General features: G+C 43.3%; 1 protein-coding gene across 2 annotated transcripts in view; it reads left to right on the forward strand.

Annotated features, from left to right (window-relative positions):
• The window catches only part of LOC115142026 (protein TANC1), a 192194-nt gene that overhangs the window by 87813 nt on the left and 76986 nt on the right, over positions 1-27395 (forward strand). For both annotated transcript variants that reach the window (XM_065005125.1, XM_029681649.2), the window contains exon 4: positions 5072-5179. In XM_065005125.1, coding sequence (XP_064861197.1) covers positions 5072-5179 — 108 coding nt within the window. The remainder of the gene's footprint in view (positions 1-5071; positions 5180-27395) is intronic.

The following is a 27395-nucleotide window of genomic DNA, read 5'->3' on the forward strand; positions in this document are numbered from 1 at the left end:
TTTTTTATGAAGCACCTAATGTCAAGATGTTTGACTTTGGCCTTTTTTCTTCTCAGAAATTCAAGACCATGCATTCCCAGCAGTTACCCATGCATAATTAATGTAGCTCAACAGAGAGGGTGAGAATAGACATGACTATTAAACATGTAGAAAGCATTATACCTATTTGCAATTCCCCCATACTGGTTAGTTTCAGAAATGCATTGCATTATCCAGAATGATAACGGTTATGAGTAAAATAGTAAGTAGCCTATGTATGCTCATGTCATTATCATGACACAGGCATGTCAAACATGAATATAATGAAGTAATTCTTTTCTAGGATGCCTAATGGGTGTATTATAATAGAAGGGCAAAGAGGAGGCCTTAATAGCTTATCACTATGGGATCTGTGTCTTGCTCTCCCCATTTGTTTTGTGTAATAAAAGAATTGACCAATGCTCAATGTCTTACACTTGTAACTGGATCCATTATGTTGCAAATCTTTATTTCCAACCGTCTTTTATCTCAGTCTGAATACATTCTGTTTCACTACTGAGCTGTAGAATGACGTCCCGACAGCAGAAAGAAGGGTATTGTCCGGCCTCCTTTTCTTGTTGCCACAAAGAGCCGTGTTGTGTTTCATGAAGAGTTGAAACGTTAACAAGTCAGAGTCCATCTTGAAGAATGTGGAAATGCTCATTAAAGATGTTTTTGAAAGCGTAGATAATCACCCCGTTCCTCATTAGGGATTGACATCAACCGACCGGACAATATTTTAACATTTGAGTGCTTTTCTGAACTACGTTTATGTAGCGTAATAGCTCATGTGCATACCTTAGAGGGCTTTCACTTGTCTAAGGTCGAGTGACAGGCGGCCGTGTGTGTGCGCGTGCATGCGTGTTTATGTGTGTGTGTGGCACAGCTCAGTGGGCATGGCACTGTAAGCTTCGCCACAGAAAGCCAGTGTGCAGAGTGAGATCACGCTTGGCTGCCTCTCTCTCTCTCCTGAGACCAGACCACTCTGCTTGGCTCCTCTGTATGCCCCCTCACCCCTATATGACTGTCTAGCCCCCCTCTGCCCTGTTCTCTCCACGCTTTTTGGGGTAAACTCCTAGCCAGGAAGCTGGACCCTGTTTGAATACTTCAGAAATGCACCCGTCCTTCCTTGTTTCCATGAGGTAAGCATAGATTTCTACGTGATTGTATAGGTGAAAACAAGGTGACTACCGTATTATGTTCACCAATCCAACCCGTTCAGATCTGTGATTACTTCGAGGAAGGAAAGCTGCAGGATGGAAGTATTCTAACAGGGCCCTGGTCTCTCAGGTGCACAAGTTTCTGGACCAATAGTGTGTCTACTATCTCTTGTCCACATTGGATTCCAGACTTATTTTGTTCATCAACCAGGAAGACACACTAGATAGTAGGCCGTTGTTTGATAGTGTGTTGTTTACACAGGATCGAATCATGGATAGCATTGTGTTGTATATGGCAAGACATTTGTGTGTCCTGCCACCCATTTTTGTCCCTTGTAACAGGCCTTTAAAACCCACTGAACCATCACAGTTCTGCTGAATTAAAGCACCATCGATGTCCTTTGTAAATAAACTGCCTTGTTCCTGGGTTGTGTTAATTAGGAACAAAAGAGAAGCAAACAGAGTGAAACAGAGAAGGACTACCTGAACTTGTCCAATAACAAACACCTGTTTTTGATAAAGTTTTGATATGTTTTGCTATGGTTTGCTATGGTTTGTGCTAATGAATACGACTCTGGTTTGTATCCATAGGACTGTTGTTATGGCGTTTTCCTTTCCTCTCCCTCCCACCCACCCTCTCTGTGTTCAATTCTGTTTCTTTCCGCTTTCTTCCCCTGCTGTGATGAGCTCATGGTCGCCGTTGGAGGACATCACACTGAGATAATACTTATTTGTCCTCTCTGCGAGGGGTCTGCTGAGAGCAACGAGTTCGGCTCATGCATTTTAATTTGTTATGATTGGCTTAGAGAGTCGATGTGATTTTGGGTCCTGGGGTGGTCTGTCTGTGTGGGGATTGGGAAGTGTAGAGAGACAGGCTCTTATGTTGGATGAGGCTGTGAAGAGGAACATGGTGGTTTGGCACCCTATTCCCTTATACTTTTAGCCAAGGCCTGTCAAAGTAGTACACTATGTAGGGGAAAAGATGCCTTTTGGGATGCACACAGTCTTAAGAGAGAAAGAGGAAGCTGGCGTAATGTCTTCTCCTCCTTGGTCTGTCCTTTACAACGTCTCAACGCCCCCACTCACTCTCCAGCCCTTTTCATGCTTATTTAACAATGCAATTTCTCATTGGGCAGGTCTTCAGTGCAGAATATTAACGCTCTAATGGCTTTCTCAGGGGGCAGGCAGCCATTGATGAAGGCGTCCAGGGAAACATCAAGAGTCGTACGTCTTGGAGATGAGATTTTGGTGTAAAAAACTCTGTATTTTGTCCTCTGTCTCTAAGCTAGCTATACCTCACCATCTACATTATCGAGCCCTTCCACTTGATTCGATCTTAGTACAGTCACATTTTGGTTTCTGCTTGAGTGGATTCACTCCTTTGACAATATCTCAACTTTCAAGCATGTGGTTTGTATTATTCACATCATCATGGCATACTGTATGCATAGAAATGAAATGCTTGACGGAAGTGAATGCATTAGTGGGTTGGTGATTATCCTGTGAATTTTGACCTCGACTTAGTAAATCTACTATCTAAAACAGCGTGGTCTGTCTCCTCTCTTCCCCCTAGCTAATTGGCTCTGTGACTCCTAATAGGTAGAGCCTGACTGTCCACAGATAAATGGAGTCTTATACAGACTGTTTGCCAACTCAGCCAAGAAGCTGACTTGGTAGGGTTGTAAAAAAATGCAAGTAACTTCAGCTTCTTGGCTGAGGATAGGTTTGCAAAAACGTTCAGAAAATTCCCAGGTTTTCCAGAAATCCTGGTTGGAGGAAGTTGACTTGGCCAGGTCCTTCCTGATGGAGGCCAGCCACAGACAAATCAGACGGGTTCAGACTTCAGCTCACATGTGGTTTAGTTGAAAGAGATCCAGCCTAGTTGGTGGTGCTCTAGAAACATCTGTCTCCCTGGCATTGTAGAACGTTAGTTCCAGGCAGCTCCCATGCTCGGTCACTGGATTGGTTCCTGTTTGGGTGCTCTTTGCTCATCTTTATGCTCTGTTTTCCACTCTAAATATGACAATTTTCTTCTATGATATGTATAATACCTCGTATTTACTCACATACACCCGCATATCTCATATAGTTTTATCAGTGCTATTGACGTAGGACAAATAGACATTCCCGATGATTACCACATGCCACAGCATTGGCGGTGTAGCCCTGGCTACGCTCTATGCATTTCAAGTCCTATATCCATAGATGGCAGTATGAATCAAGCTGAAGCGGTGGTTGGTTCCTGTGCTTTAACATTGCTGGCTGCTGGCTGGAACCGTATCTGAGGACAAGATCACAGATGGGGGAAGCGAGATGGTTTCACAGCAGCACAGCACATGCCGGACCAATGTTCCATCTGAGTCCGAGGGAGGGAGAGCTAACACACACCCAGACACACACACGCAAACACACACACACACACAGAGGTGGGGGTGGATATGATGTGAGAATGGGAAACGGCAATCTCTTTATCCCCATCTAATCTTTCTGTTATGACTGGGGTTACACATGCAGTCACTAGAACACCAGAGGAGAACTAGATTGGGTTCTAGTAGGTCAATCTGGAAGGAAGGAATGCATACCATTCTTATAGATTTGAAGTTTACTTCCTGGTATTCGTTGTTTTTCCCCCACTGCTTTTTGGTCAGGTTTCTTGCTCACCTGGATCAGTATTTATCCTCCTTGTCTTTATGTCTTAGTGACACTTGTTTATTATATTTATATTTGAAAGACTTTCTGCTCAGGGTTGACTGTACTTATGCCCTCAGGCAAACAATATGTGCTGTTTACTCATAATATTTGTTGCCAGTGCAATACACATTTAGGTTTTGTAGAAACATCTCTCATGGCCCATCATGCTGTCTTTTCATGGCTGTGAGAGGCAGGCTGTGTGTGTGTGTGAAAGCATGCTGGTTCAGAGATGTCCTTTGATAGTGCTGCTGTCACAGGAAGAATTGAATAGCAGGCAGCCTCCTTTTGAATGGCTTGGCCCTGCATTGTGCCCTGGGATCAGGGGTGTGAGTGCAGACACACACACACACACACTCACACTCACACACACACTACAGTTGCTACAGAGCGATGCCTCCGGCGTGCCCAGTGCGTCAGCGGTTGTATCATAAAGTCAGGCAGGGAACAGTGATGCGTCCCAAGTTACACCCTATTCCTTATATAGTGCACTGCTTTTGACCAAAGACCTGGTCAAATATAGTGCACTATGTAGGGAATAGTGTGCCGTGGGATAAGGTGCTTCTAATCCTGTCAGTCGGAGGAGAGAGACAGCAGTACACTAATCTCCGTAGTCCTCACCAAGGGGGCCAGAACCGAGACCCTCCTGAGGATCCTTAGCTCCTGTCCCAGAAACAACACCTGATGGGACGCAGCCTGGACCTCATTCTGCAAACCACTCTCTCCTGATCCCATACATGCCAACAAACGCACACTTTACCTTACCGCAGAGGCACACACCCTCTCATGCATGCGCACACACACACACACACACACACACACACACACACACACACACACACACACACACACACACACGTCACAAAGTTTCTACGAGGCTAATTGCTGTGGTTTCCTGCTGCAGTAGTTTGCATTCCCCGGAGCTGGCCGGTGTGTTTGTTACTGCTGGGTGTCTGCAGCTCTCTTTCTCTCCGGGCTGTCAGACAGTGGAGCTCTGCCGAGCCCGTCCCGCAACGAATTCCCATCTGGAAAAAGTGAATCCTGCGAGAGTTCTCAACGTTCCCTCTATCTTTCTCCCTCCTCTCTCTATCTTTCTCTCTTTTCTCTCTCTCTCTCTCTCTCTCTCTCTCTCTCTCTCTCTTTCTCTCTTCTTCTCTCTCTATCTTTCTCCCTTCTCTCTCTCTCTTGCTGCGCTCTGCCTGAAGGTCCAATCAGGAAGCCCAAGTATGTGGAGAGCCCTCGCGTTCCCGGGGACTCCATCATCTCAGCGCTGAGGAAAGTGGCTGACAGCAAGACAGAGTCCTCCCACAATGGTGAGTGTATTCTGGGTGTTTGTGTGTGTGTCTGTGTGTCTTTCTATGGGGTTTGGCTGCGATAGGCACTGGAGGAGATAGAATGAGAAAGACTGACTAGGGGTTTTAAAGTCCTGAATCTGACACTGGTTCTGTCTGTCTTATCCTCTGGAATTCACCAGGGTTTTGACTCTGGAGCTGTTTGGAGTGTGTGTTCGACAGAGTGTGTGTTCGACAGAGTGTGTGTTCGACAGAATGTGTGTTCGACAGAGTGTGTGTTCGACAGTGTGTGTTCGACAGTGTGTGTTCGACAGTGTGTGTTCGAGAAAGTGTGTGTTCGACAGAGTGTGTGTTTGACAAAGTGTGTGTTCTACATAGTGTGTGTTCTACATAGTGTGTGTTCTACATAGTGTGTGTTCTACAGAGTGTGTTTTCTACAGAGTGTGTTTTCTACAGAGTGTGTATTCTACAGAGTGTGTATTGTACCGTTTGTGTTCGACGGTGTGTGTGTGTTCGACAGTGTGTGTGTGTTCGACAGAGTTTGTGTTCGACAGAGTGTGTGTTCGACAGAGTGTGTGTTCGACAGAGTGTGTATTCTGCAGAGTGTGTATTCTGCAGAGTGTGTATTCTGCAGAGTGTGTGTTCTGCAGAGTGTGTATTCTACAGAGTGTGTATTCTACAGAGTGTGTGTTCTACAGAGTGGGTATTATACAGAGTGTGTACTCTACTGTGTGTTCGACAGTGTGTGTGTTCGACAGAGCGTGTGTTTTACAGAGTGTGTGTTCTACAGAGTGTGTATTCTAAAGAGTGTGTTTTCTACTGAGTGTGTGTGTGTTTTACACAAAGTGTGTGTATAATGGGGTTATGCATAGGTTTGTGTTTGTTTTATGGGAGTGTTAACCACTGTATGAGTGGTCTGTGTAATTGTGTATCTAGCAACGTGTGCTGTTCTAACAAGTGGAGGTCGGTGCTGTTTCAGATGAGGGAGGACGATCATTTTTTTATGAGCATAGCCGTATTTCTATTACAGCATATTGGATGACTGTCATTCATATTCCATTCACCCAGTTCAATGTAACATTGATAGGTTTAGGCTACTATATGATACTCACATTTCCCTATACCTATCATGAGGTTGCTATAACCTAGGCTATTAATGAAAGTTTACAACGTAGGTTCACAGGTCGAGAGAAAAATGTGTGTAATCAAGTTGACAAACAGTGACACATTGAATACCGCCTTGCACACTCTTGCCTGCATCTATCTGATCTAGGGTGTATGAGAGTTTCTATTTAATAAATTCTGGTATGTTTATCCCCATTTCGTTCCGTTTGTTTCCGTTTATGAAAAGTTTTCAACAGAATCAGCGGAATGATTACAACCCTGATCACCCACAAACACAGTTCACTTTCAAAGCAGCCACATACAAACAGCATGATCACTTTGCTCGTTGAATAATTCCTTCTCGCATCTACGTCTCTCCTCCTCTCACCTTTTCCCTTCGCTTGTGCACAACACAACAGCTGACTGTGACCAGGAGAAACAACCTTTCCAAGCCAAACCTTCATACCATAACCGCTAACCGCTACACACAGCCTACATCCTTGTCACCATATTATCTAACGTCAAAGGCAACATAGCTACTAGAACTAACGCGTTAGTACAATCATGTAGTACAGTGTACAGCAAGTAGTAGGTGAAAGTGAAAAATATACAACAAAATATAGCTCTCTCTTTCTCTCTCGCTTCCCCTTCATTTTACTACATTCATTATCTGATCCTTTGATTGGGTGGACAACATGTTTGTTCACGCTGCAAGAGCTCTGATCGGTTGGATGATGTCTTCCAGAAGTTTTCATAATTACTGTGTAAGTCTACGGAAGGGGTTGAGAACCATGAGCCTCCTCGGTTTTGTATTGAAGTCAATGTACCCAGAAGAGAACGCAAGTTATCTGTCCTCTTGCTACACCATGGTGCTACGCTACTGAGTGCTGTTGAGGCTACTGTAGACCTTCATTGGAAAACAATGTGTTTTAATCAATTATTTAACGGAAATATATTTAGTATAGCTTTATCTAAAAAAAAATATATATAGAACATTTTTCATGTTTCACTATTTAAAATGTTCTGAAATTCACTGAGGAGGATGGTCCTCCCCTTCCTCCTGTGTAGTCTGTCTGTTTTGCTACGCTCCATGTTTGGAACATAATGAAGGCATCTTTTTGTTAACATGTGGTTCAATGTGTACAGTAGGCTTGTGCAAGCTTTTGGTTTGATTGGAGTGTGATGTGGAGTCATCTGCTGTGTGTGTGTGTGTGTGTGTGTGTGTGTGTGTGTGTGTGTGTGTTTGCAAGCGCACGTCTGTCCCTGTCCGTGTGTGCGTTTGTGTGGGTAAGGGTAGTGTTCCACTTACTGCTCTGTTTTGATTTCCAGAACAGGGTGGAGTTTTAATTCCTCCCATCGGCTGTAAATGGAATGTGTGCTGTTATATTTAGTCAGGGAACTCTGAGATGCCCTCTCATTGTATTTGGCTCATGTAACAATTGGAAGAAACCCAGCATAGGTCAGAGTCATGGGAGCATCCAAAATGTCAACCTATTCCCTATATAGTGCACTACTTTTGACCAGAGCCCATAGGGGTCATATGTAGAGCACTAATAAAGGGAATTACGGTGCCATTTGCCATTTGCCACACAGACACACAGCCCGTGTGGATTGGAACATACCAGGGCTGGAGGGGCCGGGGAAGTTGGCTCAGAGTCTTAGAGCTACCATGGGACAGGGAGGGCGCCGGTTCAAAGCCGCCTCGTGGCTCCGATGCTAAGCTTGTCCCATAGTAGTCTAGGTGTACGTCACAAATGACACCCTATTCTCATTTGGGATGCACAATAACTCTCAGACTGGGCTGCTCTGCTCCGCTGGACACAGCGCAGCGTTGGGTTGCTGCTGCTGAGCAGCTTTACTGTTTCCCTTTCTCAAACAAAGCCACAGCGTGTTACTCTCTGTTACGCTGCGCATGCTCCTAACACGGTACATTTGTTGGAGGGTTCCAGTAGGGTCAGTCCCAGGCTCTCTGTGTCATCAAACAAAGCCCAAAATAGCCTGGCCAACCCCACCCCCTCCTAGTACATTTCCTTCATATTTAACCCCGCTAGCAACATTCCTCCTGACATTCCTTTCACAGCAGGCCTGGTGACCCCAGCACCCCTCCATCCCACACCCCCCCTGCACTCTGCCACCAGCATGTGTTTCCAGGAGAGGGGCGGGCCCAACGTTGTCTTAACCCTGCATGTGCTCGAGCAGGGCTGCCCAACCCTCTTCCTGGAGATCTACCGTCCTGTGGGTTTTCAGTCCAACCCTTTAACACACCTGATTCTACTAATTAGCTGTTCAACAAGACCTTAAGACCTTAACTAGCTGAATCAGATATGCTAAATTAGGGTTGGACTGAAAACCTACAGGACAGTCGATCTCCAGGAAGAGGGTCGGGCAGCCCTGTGCCGGAGCTTGTACACACAGAGATGCTCAGCTAAGTGCTACCCTCTTGGATTTCAGCTCCGTGCCAAAATGAGCTCTTCACGCAATGGAAAGTCTCCAGACATTTCTGTGGTGTAGGTCTACTACCGCTACTCCAGGCCATGGAGATTGTGAACAATCTGACCAAATGGCACCCTATTCCCTATATGGTACACTACTTTCGAGCAGGGCTCTGGTGTTCAAGTGTTCAAGCCTTAGTAGGGAGTGTGGAGGGAGTTCTCTCTCGGCGTGTTCTGTGTCAGGGGCTGCTAATGCATGCAGTGTGTACCTCCACCAGCCTCGTACTTCTCACGCGTCATCTAGAGCACTTACCATAAAAGGAGGAATTTGACTGCTGAGGAATAACACTGACATGAGGAATTAGTAGTGCTGAGAAAATTACCAAAATGTTGGTTATTTAAAAAAAATTAACAGCTAATTTACCAACATCCATTCAATTATTTGAATTCCATTTCGTTCTGTTTTTTTCTTCTGTGAACTCAATGCAGTTTCTCTAGAGATAAATCAGATCAAGCCTGAACTGTGCAATGTAGTAGGGAGTTGTAGTTTCCAACAGGACAATATTCTACATAGTTTAGCTCAGAAACCGTGGTAATTAACTACAATGATCTTAATCCATGGCACGCCTACAGAAGAATGCACAATCGAGAGCAGTGGCTTCACAAGATGTCTCTACCTTCAAAAATACATGATTTAAGTGATTGATAGTTGGTATTCAGCTGTCATTAAGGTATGCCTCATTTACTTTGAAGAACTACTAAAATTGTGATTTCGTCAGTCAGCTCTATAGAGATGAGATGACTTGGAATGAAATAATAAAGTCATCAAATAAAACCAATGTAATATACACAATATTTTATTAAAGTAAAGTAATATGAATAAGTTATGGTTAATAAGTAATAATCAGTAATGGGCAGTCACCACCATCATGGGACTTTTATTAATAGTTTTATTCTGTATTGTTACGGCAAAAAATGATTGAAATTAAATAATTAAAAAACTGAATATTAAAAAAATTATTTAACCGAAACCGAACCGACCTCAAAAAGCACTAAATGCTCAGCACTAGGAATTAGTGAACATATTTCAGTAATGGCATTAAAGCATGTACAGTTAGGCACTTTATAAGAACTCTGTGATAAGGCCTAATTGGTATGGCTTAGCTGTCAGCATGGTGAGGCCCAGGTGCACTGAACTCTGGACGCCACACACGCACGCATGCACATACACGCACCGCTATAGGGTTTCACCTCTCATTCTGAACTCTACACAGACTCCAGTGAGATCCGTCTTCTTTTCATGTCCATCACACTTGTGTGTCTTGAAATGTGTTCCGTGAGGTTGTAGTAGCCTATGTTACAAGAATGTGTTCCTGTTTCAGTCATTAATTCATTCCTGTGTCAGCAATAAGCGTGTGTTAGTTCTATGGGAGTGATGTGTATTAGGGCTGAGCGATATGGGCAAAATATTATATCGCAGTATTTAGAAAATGTTTGATGGTATTTGATGGTATTTGATGTTTTAGAATAATAAAAGTTCTAACTTTGCTTTATGAGTAGTGTGACCCTAGCGTCTGATTGTTTTATACGGTTCAATTCAATTGCAATTGCGATTTGACTTGCGATTTAGATCAAAACACTTGGGTGAACTGGGTGGAATCATGGAAATAGAATGATTATTCTAATTCTATAGTTAGAATAGAAATTATAGTGGACAGGGAGGAGTTATTGTGACCAAAGTGATGGTCAGTGTGTCCTAGGGGACCCTATAATCTTTGGCTACATGAAATGTTTCTTCAAGTAGCCAACATATTCATGCTTCGCCTATTCCTCTTTGATTTAGAAGATACTGCTGCACAAACAACATGCGGATTTAGGCCTATACCATCACTGGTATCAGGCTGTTATTAGCTAGCTATGTTTGCTCTGACCCATTAGCTAGCTAATACCATTAGCGACTAACACGATTTAGCTTAAACTTACGAAGAAAAAACAAACTAGCTGTTTGCAAATGTAAGAAACACAAACTAATAGTGTAATTATAGAACACTTGTTTATATTAAGGAAGAAAGTGGAAACAACATTGTTTTCATCAACATTGTGCTGCATTGACCATGCAGATTGAACGAAAGCGTCTCGTGGTCAAGCAACAACAAACACGCTCCTTGAGTGATAGGGGGCGGGGCTAAGTCTGTGGGGAAAGCGGTATGGAGCAAGAGAGCGGAGAGGGATGACTCAAGTAGCATAAAAATGAATGTTGCACACAGCATATCAAATTTAACAAACCAAAAACTAAAATACCATTATTGAAGGTAAAGTAAAAACCCGAATCGGTCTGTGCATCAATACCGGTATATAGCAAAATACGTGATACCGCCCAGCACTAATGTGTATAGCATCTCACTGACAGACACTGACAGACATATGACTGGCCACATATTTGGCCTAGGACGGCCCTGAGAGGTTACGCAAATCATCTGACCCCCAGGGTTCAAGTAAGAGGGCTTGTAACAAGGTCAGTGTCACTTTGGAATGCTGTCAGGAGGATCGGAATGCCGGGTTTGGAATGAGTGGAATATCCATCGGAAGTCTGTAGCATGAGAACTGTGTGACATTTAGAACCGGATCAAGACAGCATCTCAGATGAGTTGTGAAGAGTCTTTTTGTTCTAAACGATTCCTCATCTCCAACTTTATGAAAGCTACGTTTCACAGCATCTCCAATGGATGGAGAATGAAAGAGAGAGAGAGAGGGGGACTGCTGGGTGACTGAAGGGAACAGAGAGGAGGCTTTGTGGGGTGTTTGGAGGGTTTGTTTACGCGCTAGGCCCTATGTGTCACAGGAAACGCTGAATATTATTTTCTCTGTGGATGTGTTTTGGACTATTCCAGTCTTTTATGTTTCATTTAATGGATACCACGACTCAGGCTCATGAACACCCAGGAGACACATTTTGGTTTTGGGTTGGGTTGTCGGGTTTAAAAGGGTCTTTCCTTATTGCTGAACATGGATTATGGGGTTGAGAGAGACTAAGAAAATACATGTGTGTCTGGAGTGAAGGGATCTCACTTTGCTCTGTCTTTGAAGAAGGATACTGCTTCCAGCACTCTAAAAGGCTTGCGTGTGTGTGCGGGCGTGTCTTGAATGTTGTGACTGTTTGTTTTTGTGTGTGTGTCATGTATGTTGTGTATGTGTGCATACAAGTGTCTGCCGTGCATGTTGTGTGTGTGTGTTCTGTATTGCATGTTGTGTATCTGTGCATATGCGCGTGTGTATCTGTGCGTATGCGCGTGTGTGCGTGTCTGCCATGCATGTTGTGTGTGTGTGGCCGAAAGACAGCAGTGGTCAGCGTTGTCTCAGCTGTGGTCGTTCCTCATGTTCCCCCCTGAGGTCTGTCTTTGTCAATCAGGACTGTTCTTTTTCTCTCTCTCTCTCTCTCTCTCTCTCTCTCTCTCTCTCTCTCTCTCTCTCTCTCTCTCTCTCTCTCTCTCTCTCTCTCTCTTTTCTTTCTTTCTTTCTTTCTTTCGCTCTCTCTCTCTCTCTCTCTCTCTCATTCTCTCCCTCTTGTTCTCTCTCATTCTCTCTCTGTCTCTGGTCTCTCGCTCTGTTCTCACTCTCTGTTCTCACTCTCTGTTCTCTCTCTGTTCTCTCTCTGTTCTCTCCCTCTTTCTCTCTATTCTCTCTCTGTTATCTCTTTGTTCTCTCTCTCTTTCTCTCTATTCTCTCTCTTTCTCTCTCTGTTCTCTTTCTCTCTCTATTCTCTCTCTCTATTCTCTCTCTGTTCTCTCGCTCTCTCAAACTCCATCCCCTCTGCCTTTTCCCTCACTCTTACTACCCCCTCAGGGACTTAGTAACATTTCACACCTATGTTTCTAGTGACATTCATGTTCTATTCGATCTATCTGCAACCTCCATAGGCACGGTGGTTGTGGGTTTAGATGGAACTAGTAGATTGTCTACAGTTAACATTTACTGTATCCCATATATTTAGTTCAAATGGTGAGATTCCTAAATGCATCTTTAACCAGTAGGGGGCATTTTTCTCTAATTTGTCTTCTCTATTAGGCCAGCCAGATGATGCTCTTTGGTCGTGTTCATTAGGCATCTAATTGAAGTAAACAGAACTTGTCCAATAAGACACACTCGTTTTGATTTTCCGCTGCAAAACGTTTTGTTATGGTGTGCACTAATGAATACAGCCCTTGTGTGTGTGTGTGTGGCCATCAACAATGCACTAGTGTGGTGCTGCTGTGTTTTAATGCAACTCCACGTCCACCTCCTCCAGCATGTTCTCATTTCCTCAGCCCCAAACTTCTCATCAGGCAGAAGTAGGCGATCCGAATCAGGATTTCACAGCCACGCTGCTGGGGCCTTGGCAGAAACCAGCCAAGCCCAGAGCACAAACCTCTCTCTTGGAGCTACCGTTACAGTAAATGTGTGATGACATCATCAACAGGCACCACCAGGCATGTTAAAGACGGTCTTCATTAGCCACAGATTTATCAGGAAGGAGCAGTCTCTCAAACAGCGGTTTAATATCAGACAAGTAAGTTGCCTGGGAAGAGTTAGATTAATCGGTTCTGGATGATGAACCACCTGTTTAATTGGCACCACATAGACAGCCTGCAATGTATGTTACTGGTTTTTGTTCAGACTGAATCACTCAATCTCACAGCCTTGAATCTCAAAGCCAAAAGCTACAGTTCTGTCTGTCTAAATCCTCCCTGTTTTTCCCCCTTGCGTTGATTACCAAGGAACCTCCACAATAGTGGAATGAATAACCTCTATGATAGTCTAAGATAAGAGCTCTGCTTCAGGAGATGGCAGTTCATGGCGATGTCTTTGAACACATATTGGGATGCAGACATCAGTTGTGATTCACTGGTCCCTTTTCAAGAGGAAAATGTCTATGACATATTAGATGGATGGGTCCTAATTATGGTTTACTGTAACCATTGATATGTGTATAGCTTTCCCGTGGCATCTTAAACCCTGTGTGTGGTCCTCCTACAATTAGAAGGAAAAGGCCAAGTCTTTGTGTGCTTGTTAGTGTCTTCATTAATCTCTGCTCTGCCTCTACAGCTTAGCCACTGTGTACATCCCAAATGGAACCCTATTCCATATTTAGTGCACTACTTATGGGCCCTGGTCAAAAGTAGTGCACAAAATAGGGAATATGGTGCCATTTAGGATGCAACCACAATGTCCTCTAGTAGGTCTGGATGGCATTCACACACTACCTGACTTGCAGCTTGTCCGTTTTGTTAGGAAAATAACATTTCCACTTCCCCCTCCATGACCTTTAGGAGCGTAGATAAGCCTATGTTGTTGTCTAGACTCTGTGAATGTGATTGTGTCCAGACATCTGTCAGGTCTGCCGTTGACATAATGTCTCTGAGTGTCTGTCTGTCCCTCAACGTTAAGTACAGGTTGTGTGCAGTGTCGTGAGTGAAAGGGCTCTTTGTTTTGACTTGACAAGTGTCAACTGTCTGTCGCTAATAGCAGTAATCACACAAGCGTAGTGGCAGTAGGGTGGTTACAATTGCCCTGTCATGTCCACCTCCTAGTTTGCCTGGGAAAGCTCTGTGCTAACACCTCTCTAACATACCACTGACTCTACCTGTTCCACTCTCTTCTGCACACTCCCCTACTCCACACTCCCACACTCCATCCTGCCCGCCTATCCATCCACATGACGGCCCTTCCATACAGAAAGCAGCCTCTGCTCCAACACCGGGCTAGCTAGCTGTAGTACAGTTGTGGAATGTGCACTATAATAATATTTGTGAGGTGCTTGTATTTGCCTGTTACACACAGGTGTGTAATGGAAATGTGTGTGTGTTTTTTTGTGTATCCTACCTCCCCCTGAGACACCGGCAGGGAGTGGAGTCACGGCCAGGGTCACCATTGTACAGCGCCCCTAGAGCAATTAGAGTTAAGTGCCTTGCTCAAGGGCACAGCAACAGATTTGTTTTCTCTCACCTTGTCGGCTCTGGTATTCGAACCAGCAACCTTTCGGTTATTGGCCCAAGGCTCTTAACATCTACACTACCTGCCGCCTGTGGAGCGGCCAGTGCATTCTAATGGGAGATGTCATCTCTCCTCCACCTCTGAACTTTGTGTGGAAACTGGAGATGCAAGCAGCATTCATCAAGTGTTCATTAAACTTCCTCCACTGTTTGGTAACGTAACCCAAGCTGCTAATGAGCGCCGGCTGGATCATTTACTTCTCGGCAGGGAGTGGGGGCTCAGATAGACTTCCCCCCTCCTTCCCTCATCCTTTCCCTGTACCACTTCACTGCCAGGGCTGCTGCTAAGTTTATCGTCTCGTAAACTGCCTGCCTGCCTGCCGAGATAGAAGATAATTATGTTGTTTTTGCTTTGCCTCTTCCTACAATTATTTGAATAGCAGAGTGGTTTCCAATTATTATTGTTCCATGTCTCCAGGCTAGGAGGAGATACAAACGTCTATTCGGATGGAGCAAGCACAAGGAACTCATTTTCATCCTTGGATACCTCTTGATGAGGACGCTTGTCAGTTAGGAGGACTGGTAGCCATTTTGGTTCCACATCCTCTCTGCCTTGTTCCTAGTTTCCTCTGCAAAGTGGCTCATTTGTTGTACAGACAGTTTATTGCAGGCCTTCCCGAGGTCAAACCCTTCACATATTGCTGTGTTATGATTGAATTGAATAATGCCGCTCGGCTGTTCAGTCAATTACCATTGGAATAGTCATCGTTGAGGTTTTCAAAACACCCACACATTTCTACCATTATCGAAAGGCATTGGGGTTCTGTGACATGATGTAGCCTACTGTACCGTCACAAATTGAGGGAGGAGGATTTAGCCTTGCAGTACTGGTAGCATAGAAAAATGTGGTGGTGTATATGGCTAAGTCTAACACTTGACCAGAGTTCCTATGTGTCAAGCTACTCAGAGTAGTGCTGGTTTAGGATCAGGTTTGCCTTTCAAATCACAATGAATAAGATCACATAGACAAGGGGGGCTGATCCTAGATCAGCACTCCTACTCTGAGACGCTTGGCACATACGGACTCTGATCTCCCATTCTTAGTCTGAAATGACTCATCATCAGAAGCCTAAACTGAGTAGCAGATCAGAGAAGAGAGACATCACAGCATCTTTCATATCTATTAAGACATTTAGCCTATGTTTAGTTCAAATGCTGTATGAATGAATAATGTATTGTCCCATAGGGACATTTATTTGGCAACAATACAGGCCTTCCTGGCATACATACAACGCGTCCCAAAAACACTTCAGTTAGGCCAGTGGTCACCAACCTTTTAATAGTCAAGATCACTTTCTGAGTCAAAATGCAAGTCAAGATCTACCACTCATAAACATGACTTAAAAATGTAAGCCTATGCAACATGAACCTATTAAAAACAGTTCTGTAGCAATGAGGTTTGTGCAGTAGGCTATAGGCCCAATACATTATCACCGCATATTGGCTATGCTTGAATTCTCCTGCCAATGTTGTTGTCCTCAGACCATTTTAAAAGTATGTTTCAAATCATGAGGTATATGATTACACCGGTAATAGATCCGTTGTTGTATTACTTATGAGGCACAGCTGAGTGAGCATAAATTGACATAATTAGCTTTTTAAATTTTTAAATTTTACTGGACTGATGCGTCTGATGGTTAATCTCAGCGGAGGGTTAGTCTCTCACGTCTCTCTGCTATCCCTCCCTCCATCCGTCCGCTGAGACTGACCAAAAATGGCATTTTACTAAATACCGGCATTGATGCACAGACCGGTTTGGATTTTTACTTTACCTTGCATAAAGTTTTGTCAGTGTTTTGTTTGTTAAATGTAATATAAATTTAATTACTGACTGATGAAACCCGAAAATGTATGGCACTTGTCCATTCTTACTGCCAGTAAGTGACTGCTAACCTTTGAGAACTGCAAATTTGCTCGCAGGAGTTTCGGGCAAAGATGGTGGATGAATGAAGATAGTTCACTCAGTCCGTTTACCATTGGAGAAAAAAAGTTCAGTTAAGGCGTGTCTCCCATAGACACCAATGCAGTAGCTGTTGGGTCTGGTCTACTTAGTTCATTGACTTTCATTGAACCCCAAAAATTATAATCAACACATATACAGCGAGTGGGTGTCTCATTTCCTCTTCCATCTCTGCTTCGGGTGCGCACATGCACTTTTGTGCCATGAATCTTGTCTGTGAGGCAGTGCATCCGCCAATGCACCTTGGAAATTGACACAAAGTAAGAACTGCCATTGAATCCATTGATAATACATGGTCATAAACTAGGTTTCCATCCCATTTGCAACCAATTTTCGATGCGAATGCGAATATTCTAAAATCAGCCAAGCATCGATCATCATGTCAACAGAGTAACATATTTATTGATAGGAGTATCGAACTCATCACATGCACTTTCCCCACCCTGTGAATTTCAACATAACATATTTTTATCTGTAGCCTAATAAACTACATGGTTTCCCGAGTTGTAGTGGGAGGACTGAACAACATGTCATCGTGTGACTCCAAGTTTACTTCCAAATTATGGTTATTATAGGAATATTTACGCATAAAGGTGTTTCCTCCGCCATTTCTCACATAATTAATTTTATAGACACAAAAAGATCCCACCATGTCGAACGAAAAACAAATTGTCTGTCGGCATTTATAAAATTGTACCGGGATATCCTGTTTCTATCAGCCCGGTCGTGACTTTTTTCATGCATCAGGTAATTCATCTGCATGAAATGGTTGGATGGAAACCTGGTTATAGAGGAAGATGATTATTTCACAAAATAAAAGCATACAAAGTCTAAACAAATGTTTTACAGATATTTTACAGAAATTATTATAAATGAGTGAAGGAAATGCAGATATTGTTGAAAATGATAACTTATTTTTAGTTTAAGTTTGATTGAATACTATAATGCAATCAGAAGAGAGAAAGCCCCATTAGAATGTATTTGTTGCCACCCTAGGGTAGTGTTGCACGATATACTGAAACCTTTTCGATACTAAAACATGATAAACGATTTGGTATTATAATTTTTGTTACTTTCAGTACTTCTGTCAAATGTGTCTCAAGGATCAAGTCTATCTATCAGCGCAACCAATGTCCCCTTATAGTGCGAAAGCACCGTGCCTGCTCCACTCAGCCTGCACTGGGAGTCTGGGCTGTAATGTTAGCTCCCCACTCATGATGTACAGAAGTATGGATCCGCCCTTTAAAAAAAAAATAGCCTAAAATGACATACCAAAATCTAACTGCCTGTAGGTCAGGCCCTGAAGCAAGGATATGCATATTCTTGGTACCATTTGAAAGGAAACACTTTGAAGTTTGTGGAAATGTGAAAGTAATGTAGGATAATATAATACAATAGATCTGGTAAAAGATAATGTAAATACATCTTTGAAATGCAAGAGAAAGGCCATAATGTATTATTCCAGCCCAGGAGCAATTTAGATTTTGGCCACTAGATGCCAGCTGTGTATGTGCAATGTTTTAGGCTGATCCAATGAACCATTGAATTTCTGTTCAAATTGTGTATCAAGACTAACCAAATGTGCCTCATTTGCTATTAATAACTTTTCATGTTCAAAATTGTGCACTCTCCTCAAACAATAGCACGGTATTATTTCACTGTAATACCTACTGTAAATTGGACAGTGCAGCTGGATTAACAAGAATTTAAGCTTTCTGACAATATCAGATATGCCTATGTCCTGGGAAATATTCTTGTTATTTACCTCATGCTAATCGCATTAGCCTACGTTAGCTCAACCATCCCGTGGAAGGGACACCGATACCGAATAAGTTTTAACACACTTGAATAATGCGACGCGGCATGTAGAATTGTTGAAACTGTTAATTACTGTTCGCAAAACAATGTCCAAACAGGCTAGAACACTTTACAATGCAAGAAGATACCGGTGTCTTCCAGCTTTATAGGTTAACTTTCCTTGCTAGCTGACAGCTGAAGCTAACATCAATTCACTACACTAGTCCTTTGTTTGTGATAATATGCAAACCATAACGCAAAATATTTTGATTTCAAAGCTGATTGCCACCCGTAACTTTATTAATTCACTTAATCAGTCTCTCTCTCACGTCTCCCCAAGATGATCTATTTCCTCAGCGAACTGACTGTGTCTGTGAATAGGGCTTTGACTCTGCTTCTTCTTCTTTGATGGGGCGGTTGGATCCAATAAATGTTGCATTACCGCCAGCTACTAGACTAGAGTACAACTGCCTTATACTTTGCTTGAAAAAATAAACAAATACCCTACCATCTAACACTACACTCACAAAAATTTAAATAAATAATTAACACCACCTTACTCACGATTTCAATCTATTTAGACCTACCTCAGGCACCACCACTTAACACACCCTGTAACTCTTCTGATGTCAAGTACCTTACACCCAAATACCTCTGCAGCTGCCACCACAACCTCAATTTTCTGTGATTTACGTTCCATCCCTGCAGAACAGTTGATAACCATTGCTATAAATGCTAAAAATCCAATCTTACTGAAACATATATAACTTGTTGGCCTATCCCTCTGAACTGGTTTATCTCTACTACTCACACCACTCCTCTCAGGATCCCTCCCCCTTGACCCATCTTCCTCTACTTCCTTCACATATGACAACTTCTGCACTACTCTAAACCTGGAAACCTCAACCTGCCTCTCTCGCACGGGACATTTCTGATCCCCAGCCCCATGAGCAACCCTACAATTAACACATATCAATACTTTACCCAATGCTACACATTTCTTTGTCCCAGATGCCCATAAGCTTGACACGTGTAACAACGTAATGTATTCGGCACAAAAGCTCATACAGGATAACTTATATACCCTAACATCACTTTGTCGGGCAAAGACTCAACATCAAAACTCAAAATAACAGACAATGACTCTTGTGTTTTACCACATTCCACCCTGTCTGTGTCGGACCAAACAACAAGCATCACGAACACAGGGAATCTTCCCCTTCAGTTGGTCAACTTTTACATTTACTGCTACACCAGTAATCACTCCATTCAATGGCGCCCTTTTCTTGAGAGCAAAACACATTTCTTGCCCCAATTCGTTTTTTATGAGGAGCGCCTTCTCCCTCTGACCAGTAGAAACACAAACTATCACAAGACCACTTCTGGTTACCCTCACTGATTCCACAGCACCCAACTCTGTTTTCACCCACCCTGAAACCACAAATGGATCAGCTAAAAGGCAAGAGGGTACACTTTGTCCAAAAACTTCACTCCTACTGTCAGACTCATCTTTATCCTGAGCCTCAGTGCAAGCCTCGGCCCCCAAGAACTTCACCACACCTACCACCTCCGGTACTTCGACCTCATTCACTTCCATTTTTCCTCCTGCCTTCATCTCGCTCTGCTTACACTTTCTACCATTCTTCTTTAACAAACCATCTCCCTTTTTCCCGCCATTTTTAACCGACTCAAGCTCACCCTCTTCTTCCCTCTCTCTTAGACCTCCTCTGCCTCTCTTTTTCCCTCCATTCCTCCTTGTGATAATACTGCACTTCTCCTGACATACATCTTGTTCTTGCCTTGTCAAGGGACGCCATTTAACCGGCTGTCACAATCTCTGTACAGTCAGCAGGAACCCCTCGGGATGTAGCACTCAACAGTGCATCCCACTTATAAAGCAGCTGCTTCTTCTTGACGTTCTTCTTTATCAAACGCTACCGCACCGCTTTTCAATTTCAAACAAGTGCTCTCTTCCAACCACCATCCACCGTCTCGCTTTATGGGCTTGATACCCTTCAGCAGCTTCCACTCTGCCTCTTGCCTCCTGAACGACGTCATTACTGGTTAACCTCATAGTCCGCCCCATCCCGCATGCGGTATCGTTACTACAGCCTCAAGCTCATTACCATAACGCAACGTTAGCGATTTCTAAAAATCGCAAATGAAATGAAATAAATATGCCTGCTCTCAAGCTTATCCTTTTCTTAACAATCCTGTCGTCTCAGATTTTCAAAATATGCTTTTGAACCAGAGAAAATCAATAATTTGTGTAAGAGTGGTGATAGCTAGCTTAGCATTTAGCGTTAGCATTTAGCACGCAACATATTCACAAAAACCAGCCAAGGAATCAAATAAAATAATTTACCTTTGAAGAACTTCAGATGTTTCAATGAGGAGACTCTCAGTTACATAGCAGATGTCCAGTTTTTCCTGAAAGATTCTTGTGTAGGACACATCGTTCCGTTTTGTTACTATGCATTTGGCTACCGAAACTAACCGAAAATTCAGTCACCTACACGTCTAACTTTTTTCCGAAATAACTCCATAATATCGACTGAAACATGGAAAACGTTGTTTGAATCAATCCTGAAGGTGGTTTGGCATATATCTCTCCATTGAAAGCCCAGTCCTTGAAGCAAGCTTTGTTCTCTGATTCGAATGGAAAAATACTGGGACCTGACTTTTGCGCACCAATTGCCACGCAGACACCAAGCGGGACACTTGGCAATTGTAGTCTCTTATGGTCAATCTTCCAATGATATGCCTACAAATACGTCACAATGCTGCAGAGACCTTGGGGAAACAAGATAAAGTGTCCGTTCATTCCTGTCGCATTCACAGCCATATAAGACGATCATGGAAAACGTAGCCTCAGAAATCCTGTTCATTTCCTGGTCGGTCAAACATCTTTGTTTTGCCCGAAGCATTTGTTCTAGGGGACTCACAGTGAAAATCTTTGCAGTTCTGGAAACGTAAGAGTGTCTTCTTTCCAAAACTATCAATTCCAAGCATATTCGAGCATCTTTTCGTGACAAAATATTGCGCTTAAAACGGGCACGTCTTTTTATCCAAAAATGAAATACTGCCCCTATAGGACTAACAGGTTAAAGAGACAGCACCCAGTTTGATCAAATAAGCTACTTCTATGCAAATGTTGTTGATCAGTACTATAAAATAAGTCCCAAATGGAAGGGAAACAGATTCAGATGTTTTGTCATCTGTAGCCCCATGAAATCAGCCAAAACAAGCTCAAGTGTGATTTGCTCTCCGGGCCCGCCGGATAGGCAGAGTTTGTACCTTCAGACACATACAATTATACACTTTGCCTACCCGGCGTGCCAAGACCGGTGGGTTTTTATAGAAATGTTTGAGGATCGACCGGTCAATCGACCGGTTGGTGACCACTGACTTAGGCTATATCACAGGACATAATTTACAAGACATGGTTAGACAGACATATTGGTTTACTGTTGATAGGCCTAGGTCTTACAGTGCATGGCAGTCATGCATTAGGCTTGATACGATCTTAACTGGTAGCAGGACTATACGTAATTCAATATTACAGTCTATTTACCACCTGTTTTATGGTTCTTTATTTCTGTCTTGTGACTATTCGTGGAGTTTGTGTGATGGGCACTGTTTGCCAAAGCCATTTTACATGACGACACACAAAGTGTGTGTGTGCTCCATTAGAGCTTCATTTGTCCAACTGAAGGCCTCTCAACCCCATGGGCATTTGTAGAGTAGATGACACTAAACCCAATATCAGTTTTCTGTTGACTTTAGACAACAGCCTAGCCCCCCCCCACCCCTGTCTAGCCTAGGCCTAAACAACTGGAGATAATTGGTTTCAGCAATGAGTGTAAAGAGCCACTAATGGCATTTGTGTGCTACTGTTTGACTATCAGGACCCAGACGGTCATGGACCCATACCTCTGTAGTCAGTGTTTCCCTGCATTCATTTAGCACCGCAGCTGCTAATTATTATGCAATTTTTCAAATACATTTACGGGATGAAAAAAAACGCATTCAGTGTAAATTTAAATTACTAAAACCAGTCAAAGTATGTAGAAAAGATAATTGATGTATATATGTTTTATTCATATAATTTATGAGAACTAGAAATCACCAAAATAAAAGCTAGGCAGTCAGGGAGAATTGAAAATTTGGAATTTAGGATTATTTTTGGCCTGGCTGGATTAAGGACGGGGAACGCCTGGTACATGCCCAAGGGCCTCGATGGGGGTCCCCGTTGGTTTTGTTATAATGTTTGTGCATAAAAACACATAATTAGCCATGACAAAATGTATAGAATTGCAGGAAATTAGTTAATTCTTCTCTCTATCGATTTAAGCCGTGCTGCCCAAACCCACCTCTCCCCCTTCCAAGACTGTTGCCACCGCAGCAATGTTTTTTTTTTTAGGGGAAACACAATTTTTTTCTTTCAAATGCGTTGGTCAGGGTATAATGAACTGAAAATTGTACCCAAAAGCTAGGCTGCGTCGCAAATGGCACCCTATTCCCTATATATTGCACTACTTTTGAACAGGGCCTATATAGGTATTAGGTAATGTAGGGTGCAATTTAGAAAACAACCTGGCATTCCGAGACACTGAGGGGAGGATTTGATAAGACATTACCAGTTATGAACTTTGAAAGCTTTGCTTTAGACAAGTGCTTAGAAAAGCATATTGCATCCATCTCTTGGAAACAAAAAACCCTGGGAAAATGTTTAGTCAGACAATGCAGACATACCAAGCATTCAACAAACAAGTACCGTTTTTCATGAGCTGAAATAAAAGATCCCAGAAATGTTCAATATTCACAAAAGGCTTTTTTTCTCTCAAATCTTGTGCACAAATGTATTTACATCCCTGTAAACGTGTAACCACGTCAGCCCAGGACCTCCATATCTGCTTCTTCACCTGCAGGATTGTCTGAGGAGGGGGAGCGGAGTGCTGAGGAGTATTTCTGTCTGTAATAAAACCCTTTTGAGGGGATAAACTAATTTTGATTGTCTGGAACTTGGCTCTCCAGTGGGTGGACCTGGCTCCTAAGTGGCTGCTCCCCTGCCCAGTCATGTGAAATCCATAGATTAGGGCCTGATGAATTCATTTCAAATGACTGATTTCTTTCAATGAACTGTAACTCAGTAAAATCTTTGACATTGTTGCATGTTATGTTTATACTTTGGTTCTTTGGATTTATCTAGAATTTCATCAGTCCAGAATTGTTTTTATTTTTACACGACACACCCTGAAAAGTTTCAACAGGCACATGCTTTGTAATAACAATTACACGTAAGTAGTCACATTTTTGGACATAATGGAATAATGAACAAATAAATCAACAAAATCAACAACGATCACCTTTGTTCTCGACTCCTCTGCTGTTAAAACAAAGCACTGTTCCATCTCTGGCTTCATAATGAGGAGGAGTGTTCCAGTGTCTCTGCTGTCCCACAGTCCCACTGATTAGCTTTGATTTGTTGTCATAGGGATGATGTAAGGCTGCTGTATCTCATGCATACTTAATGTGCAGATTTGTTTTCATTACAGGTATTATGGGTATAAATGCCACAGCTGTCAGGATAGCCATGCAGCTGCATCATTACTGCCTAAAGTGTTGCGGCTCAGCGCGGTGACCCCAATTTCACAAAGCACACACAGTGGTACACAGCACGTCAGTTGTCCCAGTTAGTCTCCGACTGGCTTGAAAATGATAACAGGTTGCCATTTCAATCAGCGACTTTGCCATTTCACTTCTGGTGGGTCACACTGTCGGCCATTTCTTATCAGTCTAGTGTTATTTTTAATGGGAAGTGTTAAACTGGTTAAATTACAACTTCAGGGTTACAGTATATGGAGCCTATCTACGAGTACGGCTCTTCTATGCCAAAACTGAGGTGTGTGTCCCGGTGTCTTCGGTGTGTGTCAGTGTGTCGCTAAAGTGCCTGAGCCATCATTCCATGCCCAGAGGCCTGCCCACGGCCGAGCTTCCACAAACCTACAGAGACATGGAGACAGGAGAGCACGGAAATGCCTTCTTTATAGGATCCTAATAAGAGCTAGGAGCTGTGGAGGTGACTGGTGAGTGGACCTGTCACCTCAGAGCCTGTGTGTGTGCCAAATGGCTCCCTATTCCCTATAGTGCACTACTTTTGGCCAGAGCTAGTACAGTACACTAGTGTACTATATAGGCAATAGGGTGCCATTTGGGACGCATACCCCTTGTTGTGCCAGCTCTGTGATGACTAAACTGCACAGCCTCAGGTAAAAGAGCCTGGCAGCATTAACACAGTCAAGGCAGGTTCTGCCTGAGAGCACCGCTAGCTAGCTCCCAGCTTTCTCTCTTTCTCTCTCCCTCTCTCGCTAACTAGCTCCCAGCTTTCTCTCTTTCTCTCTCGCTAACTAGCTCCCAGCTTTCTCTCTTTCTCTCTCCCTCTCTCGCTAACTAGCTCCCAGCTTTCTCTCTCCCTCTCTCGCTAACTAGCTCCCAGCTTTCTCTCTTTCTCTCTCCTACCCCCCCCCCCCCTCTCGCTCCATACTTGGTGAGTAGCACAGCCTACATGTTTTGTTTGACATGCTTCTTACTGAATGATCCTTCGTAAGGCGCCATAACCATGATTTATGTCAATTTTCGTAAGGGGCACAGGTCACTCCTCCCAGGAGCAGGGGTCATCTAATTAAAGCTCCTGTCACATCAAAAGAGACGCATTAAGAGACGCATTAACCATATCTACATGTACATACTACCTCAATCAGCCTAACTAACCAGTGTCTGTATGTAGCCTCGCTACTTTTATAGCGAGGCTATTGTTGTTTTTATTTCTTTACTTACCTATTGTTCACCTAATACATTTGTTTTGCACTGTTGGTTAGAGCCTGTAAGTAAGCATTTCACTGTAAGGTCTACACCTGTTGTATTCGGCGCACGTGACAAATAAACTTTGATTTGATTAATATGTCCTTTAGTATAGCTTGGATATAGACTGGCTAGAAGGACACTCCCGTCAGTGTCAAAGGTTAGTCTATATTCTACAAACTGGCCTGTTTTACAGGTAGCATGTTTATCTCCCCTCCCCTGGATGGATGGCCCCACCATCAACAACACGCATTAGCGATCACACAGATAATAGCCAATGTCACACTGTAGGCAATTAAGCCCAGATAAGACTTCAGAGGCTATCAAATTTGCAATTGCCGTGAATGCTTGGGTGTGGAGATAGCTAGGACATCACAGCCAATGAAAAGGGACCGGTAGGTAGTACACCAGAGTATACAGGAAGGATGGACCATTTGAGAGAGGATCTGCCTGGAGATAAAAATGCTCTGCCCAAAGACTCCCCAGACAGACAGTGTGTAATGATGATTTACATTGCGTCTGTGCTTCAATCCCCACCAGCCTCTAGCCCTGCTGCTGTTGACTGTCGTCTGGTCCAGACCCCAGCTCCAGCACAATCACAGGTTGCATCCTAAATAGCAGCCTATTCCCTTATAGTGCAATACATTTGACCAGAGCCCAGTACACTTTATAGGGAATAGAGTTTGCTTTGGGACTTAGCCACAGACAGGACAAAGGTAGTGATTGCTCCTCAGAGGCAGGTGGATCTTTAGAGCTTTTAGAGGAGCCACTGATGGAGCGGCCTGTCACGGCCCGGTAATAAAGGGCTCCCTGATGGATGCAGCATCGCCCGGCCCAAACCCTCCATTTGGTCTGATTGCTGCTGAGCCTGGCTCTGATGTGGGAGCCCGCCAGGGCCCGTATTCACTATGCATCTCAGAGTAGGAGTGCTGATCTAGGATCATTTTTTTTCTTTTTAATCATAATAAATAAGAAGGCGGACCTAATCCTAGGATCAGTCCTGTGTGGCTCAGTTGGTAGAGCATGGTGCACAAACACCAAGGATTATGGGTTCGATTCACCGCTGGGGCCACCAGTGGGGAATATGCCATTTAGCAGCTAAATGGCATATATTATATACACTGAGTGTATAAAACATTAACAACACCTTCCTAAAATTGAGTTGGTGGACCATTCTTGATACACAAACTGATGAGAGTGAAAAACCAAACAGTGTTGCAGTTTTTGAAACAAACTGGTGTGCCTGGCACCTACTACCATTCCCCGTTCAAAGGCTTTGAAATATTTTGTCTTTCCCATTCACCTTCTGAATGGCACACATACACAATCCATGTCTCAATTGTCTCAAGGCTTAAAAATCCTTCTTTAACCTGTCTCCTCCCCTTCATCTACACTGTTTTGAAGTTGATTTAACAAGTGACATCACTAAGGGATCATAGCTTTCACCTGGATTCACCTGGTCAGTCTATGTCATGGAAAAAGCAGGTGTTCCTAATGTGTTGTACACTCAGCGTATGTTACTTTGAGACACTTTGAATACGGTCCCTGGTCAGGTCTGGGAGGGCTACCTGGAAACAGTGGTGCAGTAAGTGACAGTAACTGGTAAAGAATGCGGTGTCGTAAACAGTGGCGTTGATGTGACGCCGACATGCTTTGTACTGCCATTTATACTGAGAACATGGTGGGGTTTGCAGTAGCACCAGCTGCATGTATTTACTCACACTGAGCATGCGGCTGGTGTTACATTTCACTCCGATTTGAGTCGTTAGATCATTTGTGTCCTTTAATAATATGTGTTTATTGTATTCCAATTAGGTTTCACCAGTTAGTTTTCAACTCTGAAATCAACGTCACTCTTTATCAGGGCCTAACATTAACACCTGCCAAATGCGGGTAGATTTAGGCATTGGCGGGCATTGAATACAAATAGTCAAGTATGATCACATTTGTTGAAAAATAAATTCTGCAGTAGCTGTTTTTCAAAGAATTTCCACCGTTTTGTTTCATAGCTGGTGAATGAATCGCGGAAAGTCAAAGAACTACAAATCCTA

This window comes from Oncorhynchus nerka, linkage group LG1, assembly GCF_034236695.1.
Source record: "Oncorhynchus nerka isolate Pitt River linkage group LG1, Oner_Uvic_2.0, whole genome shotgun sequence".
Classification (NCBI taxonomy): Eukaryota; Metazoa; Chordata; class Actinopteri; order Salmoniformes; family Salmonidae; genus Oncorhynchus; species Oncorhynchus nerka.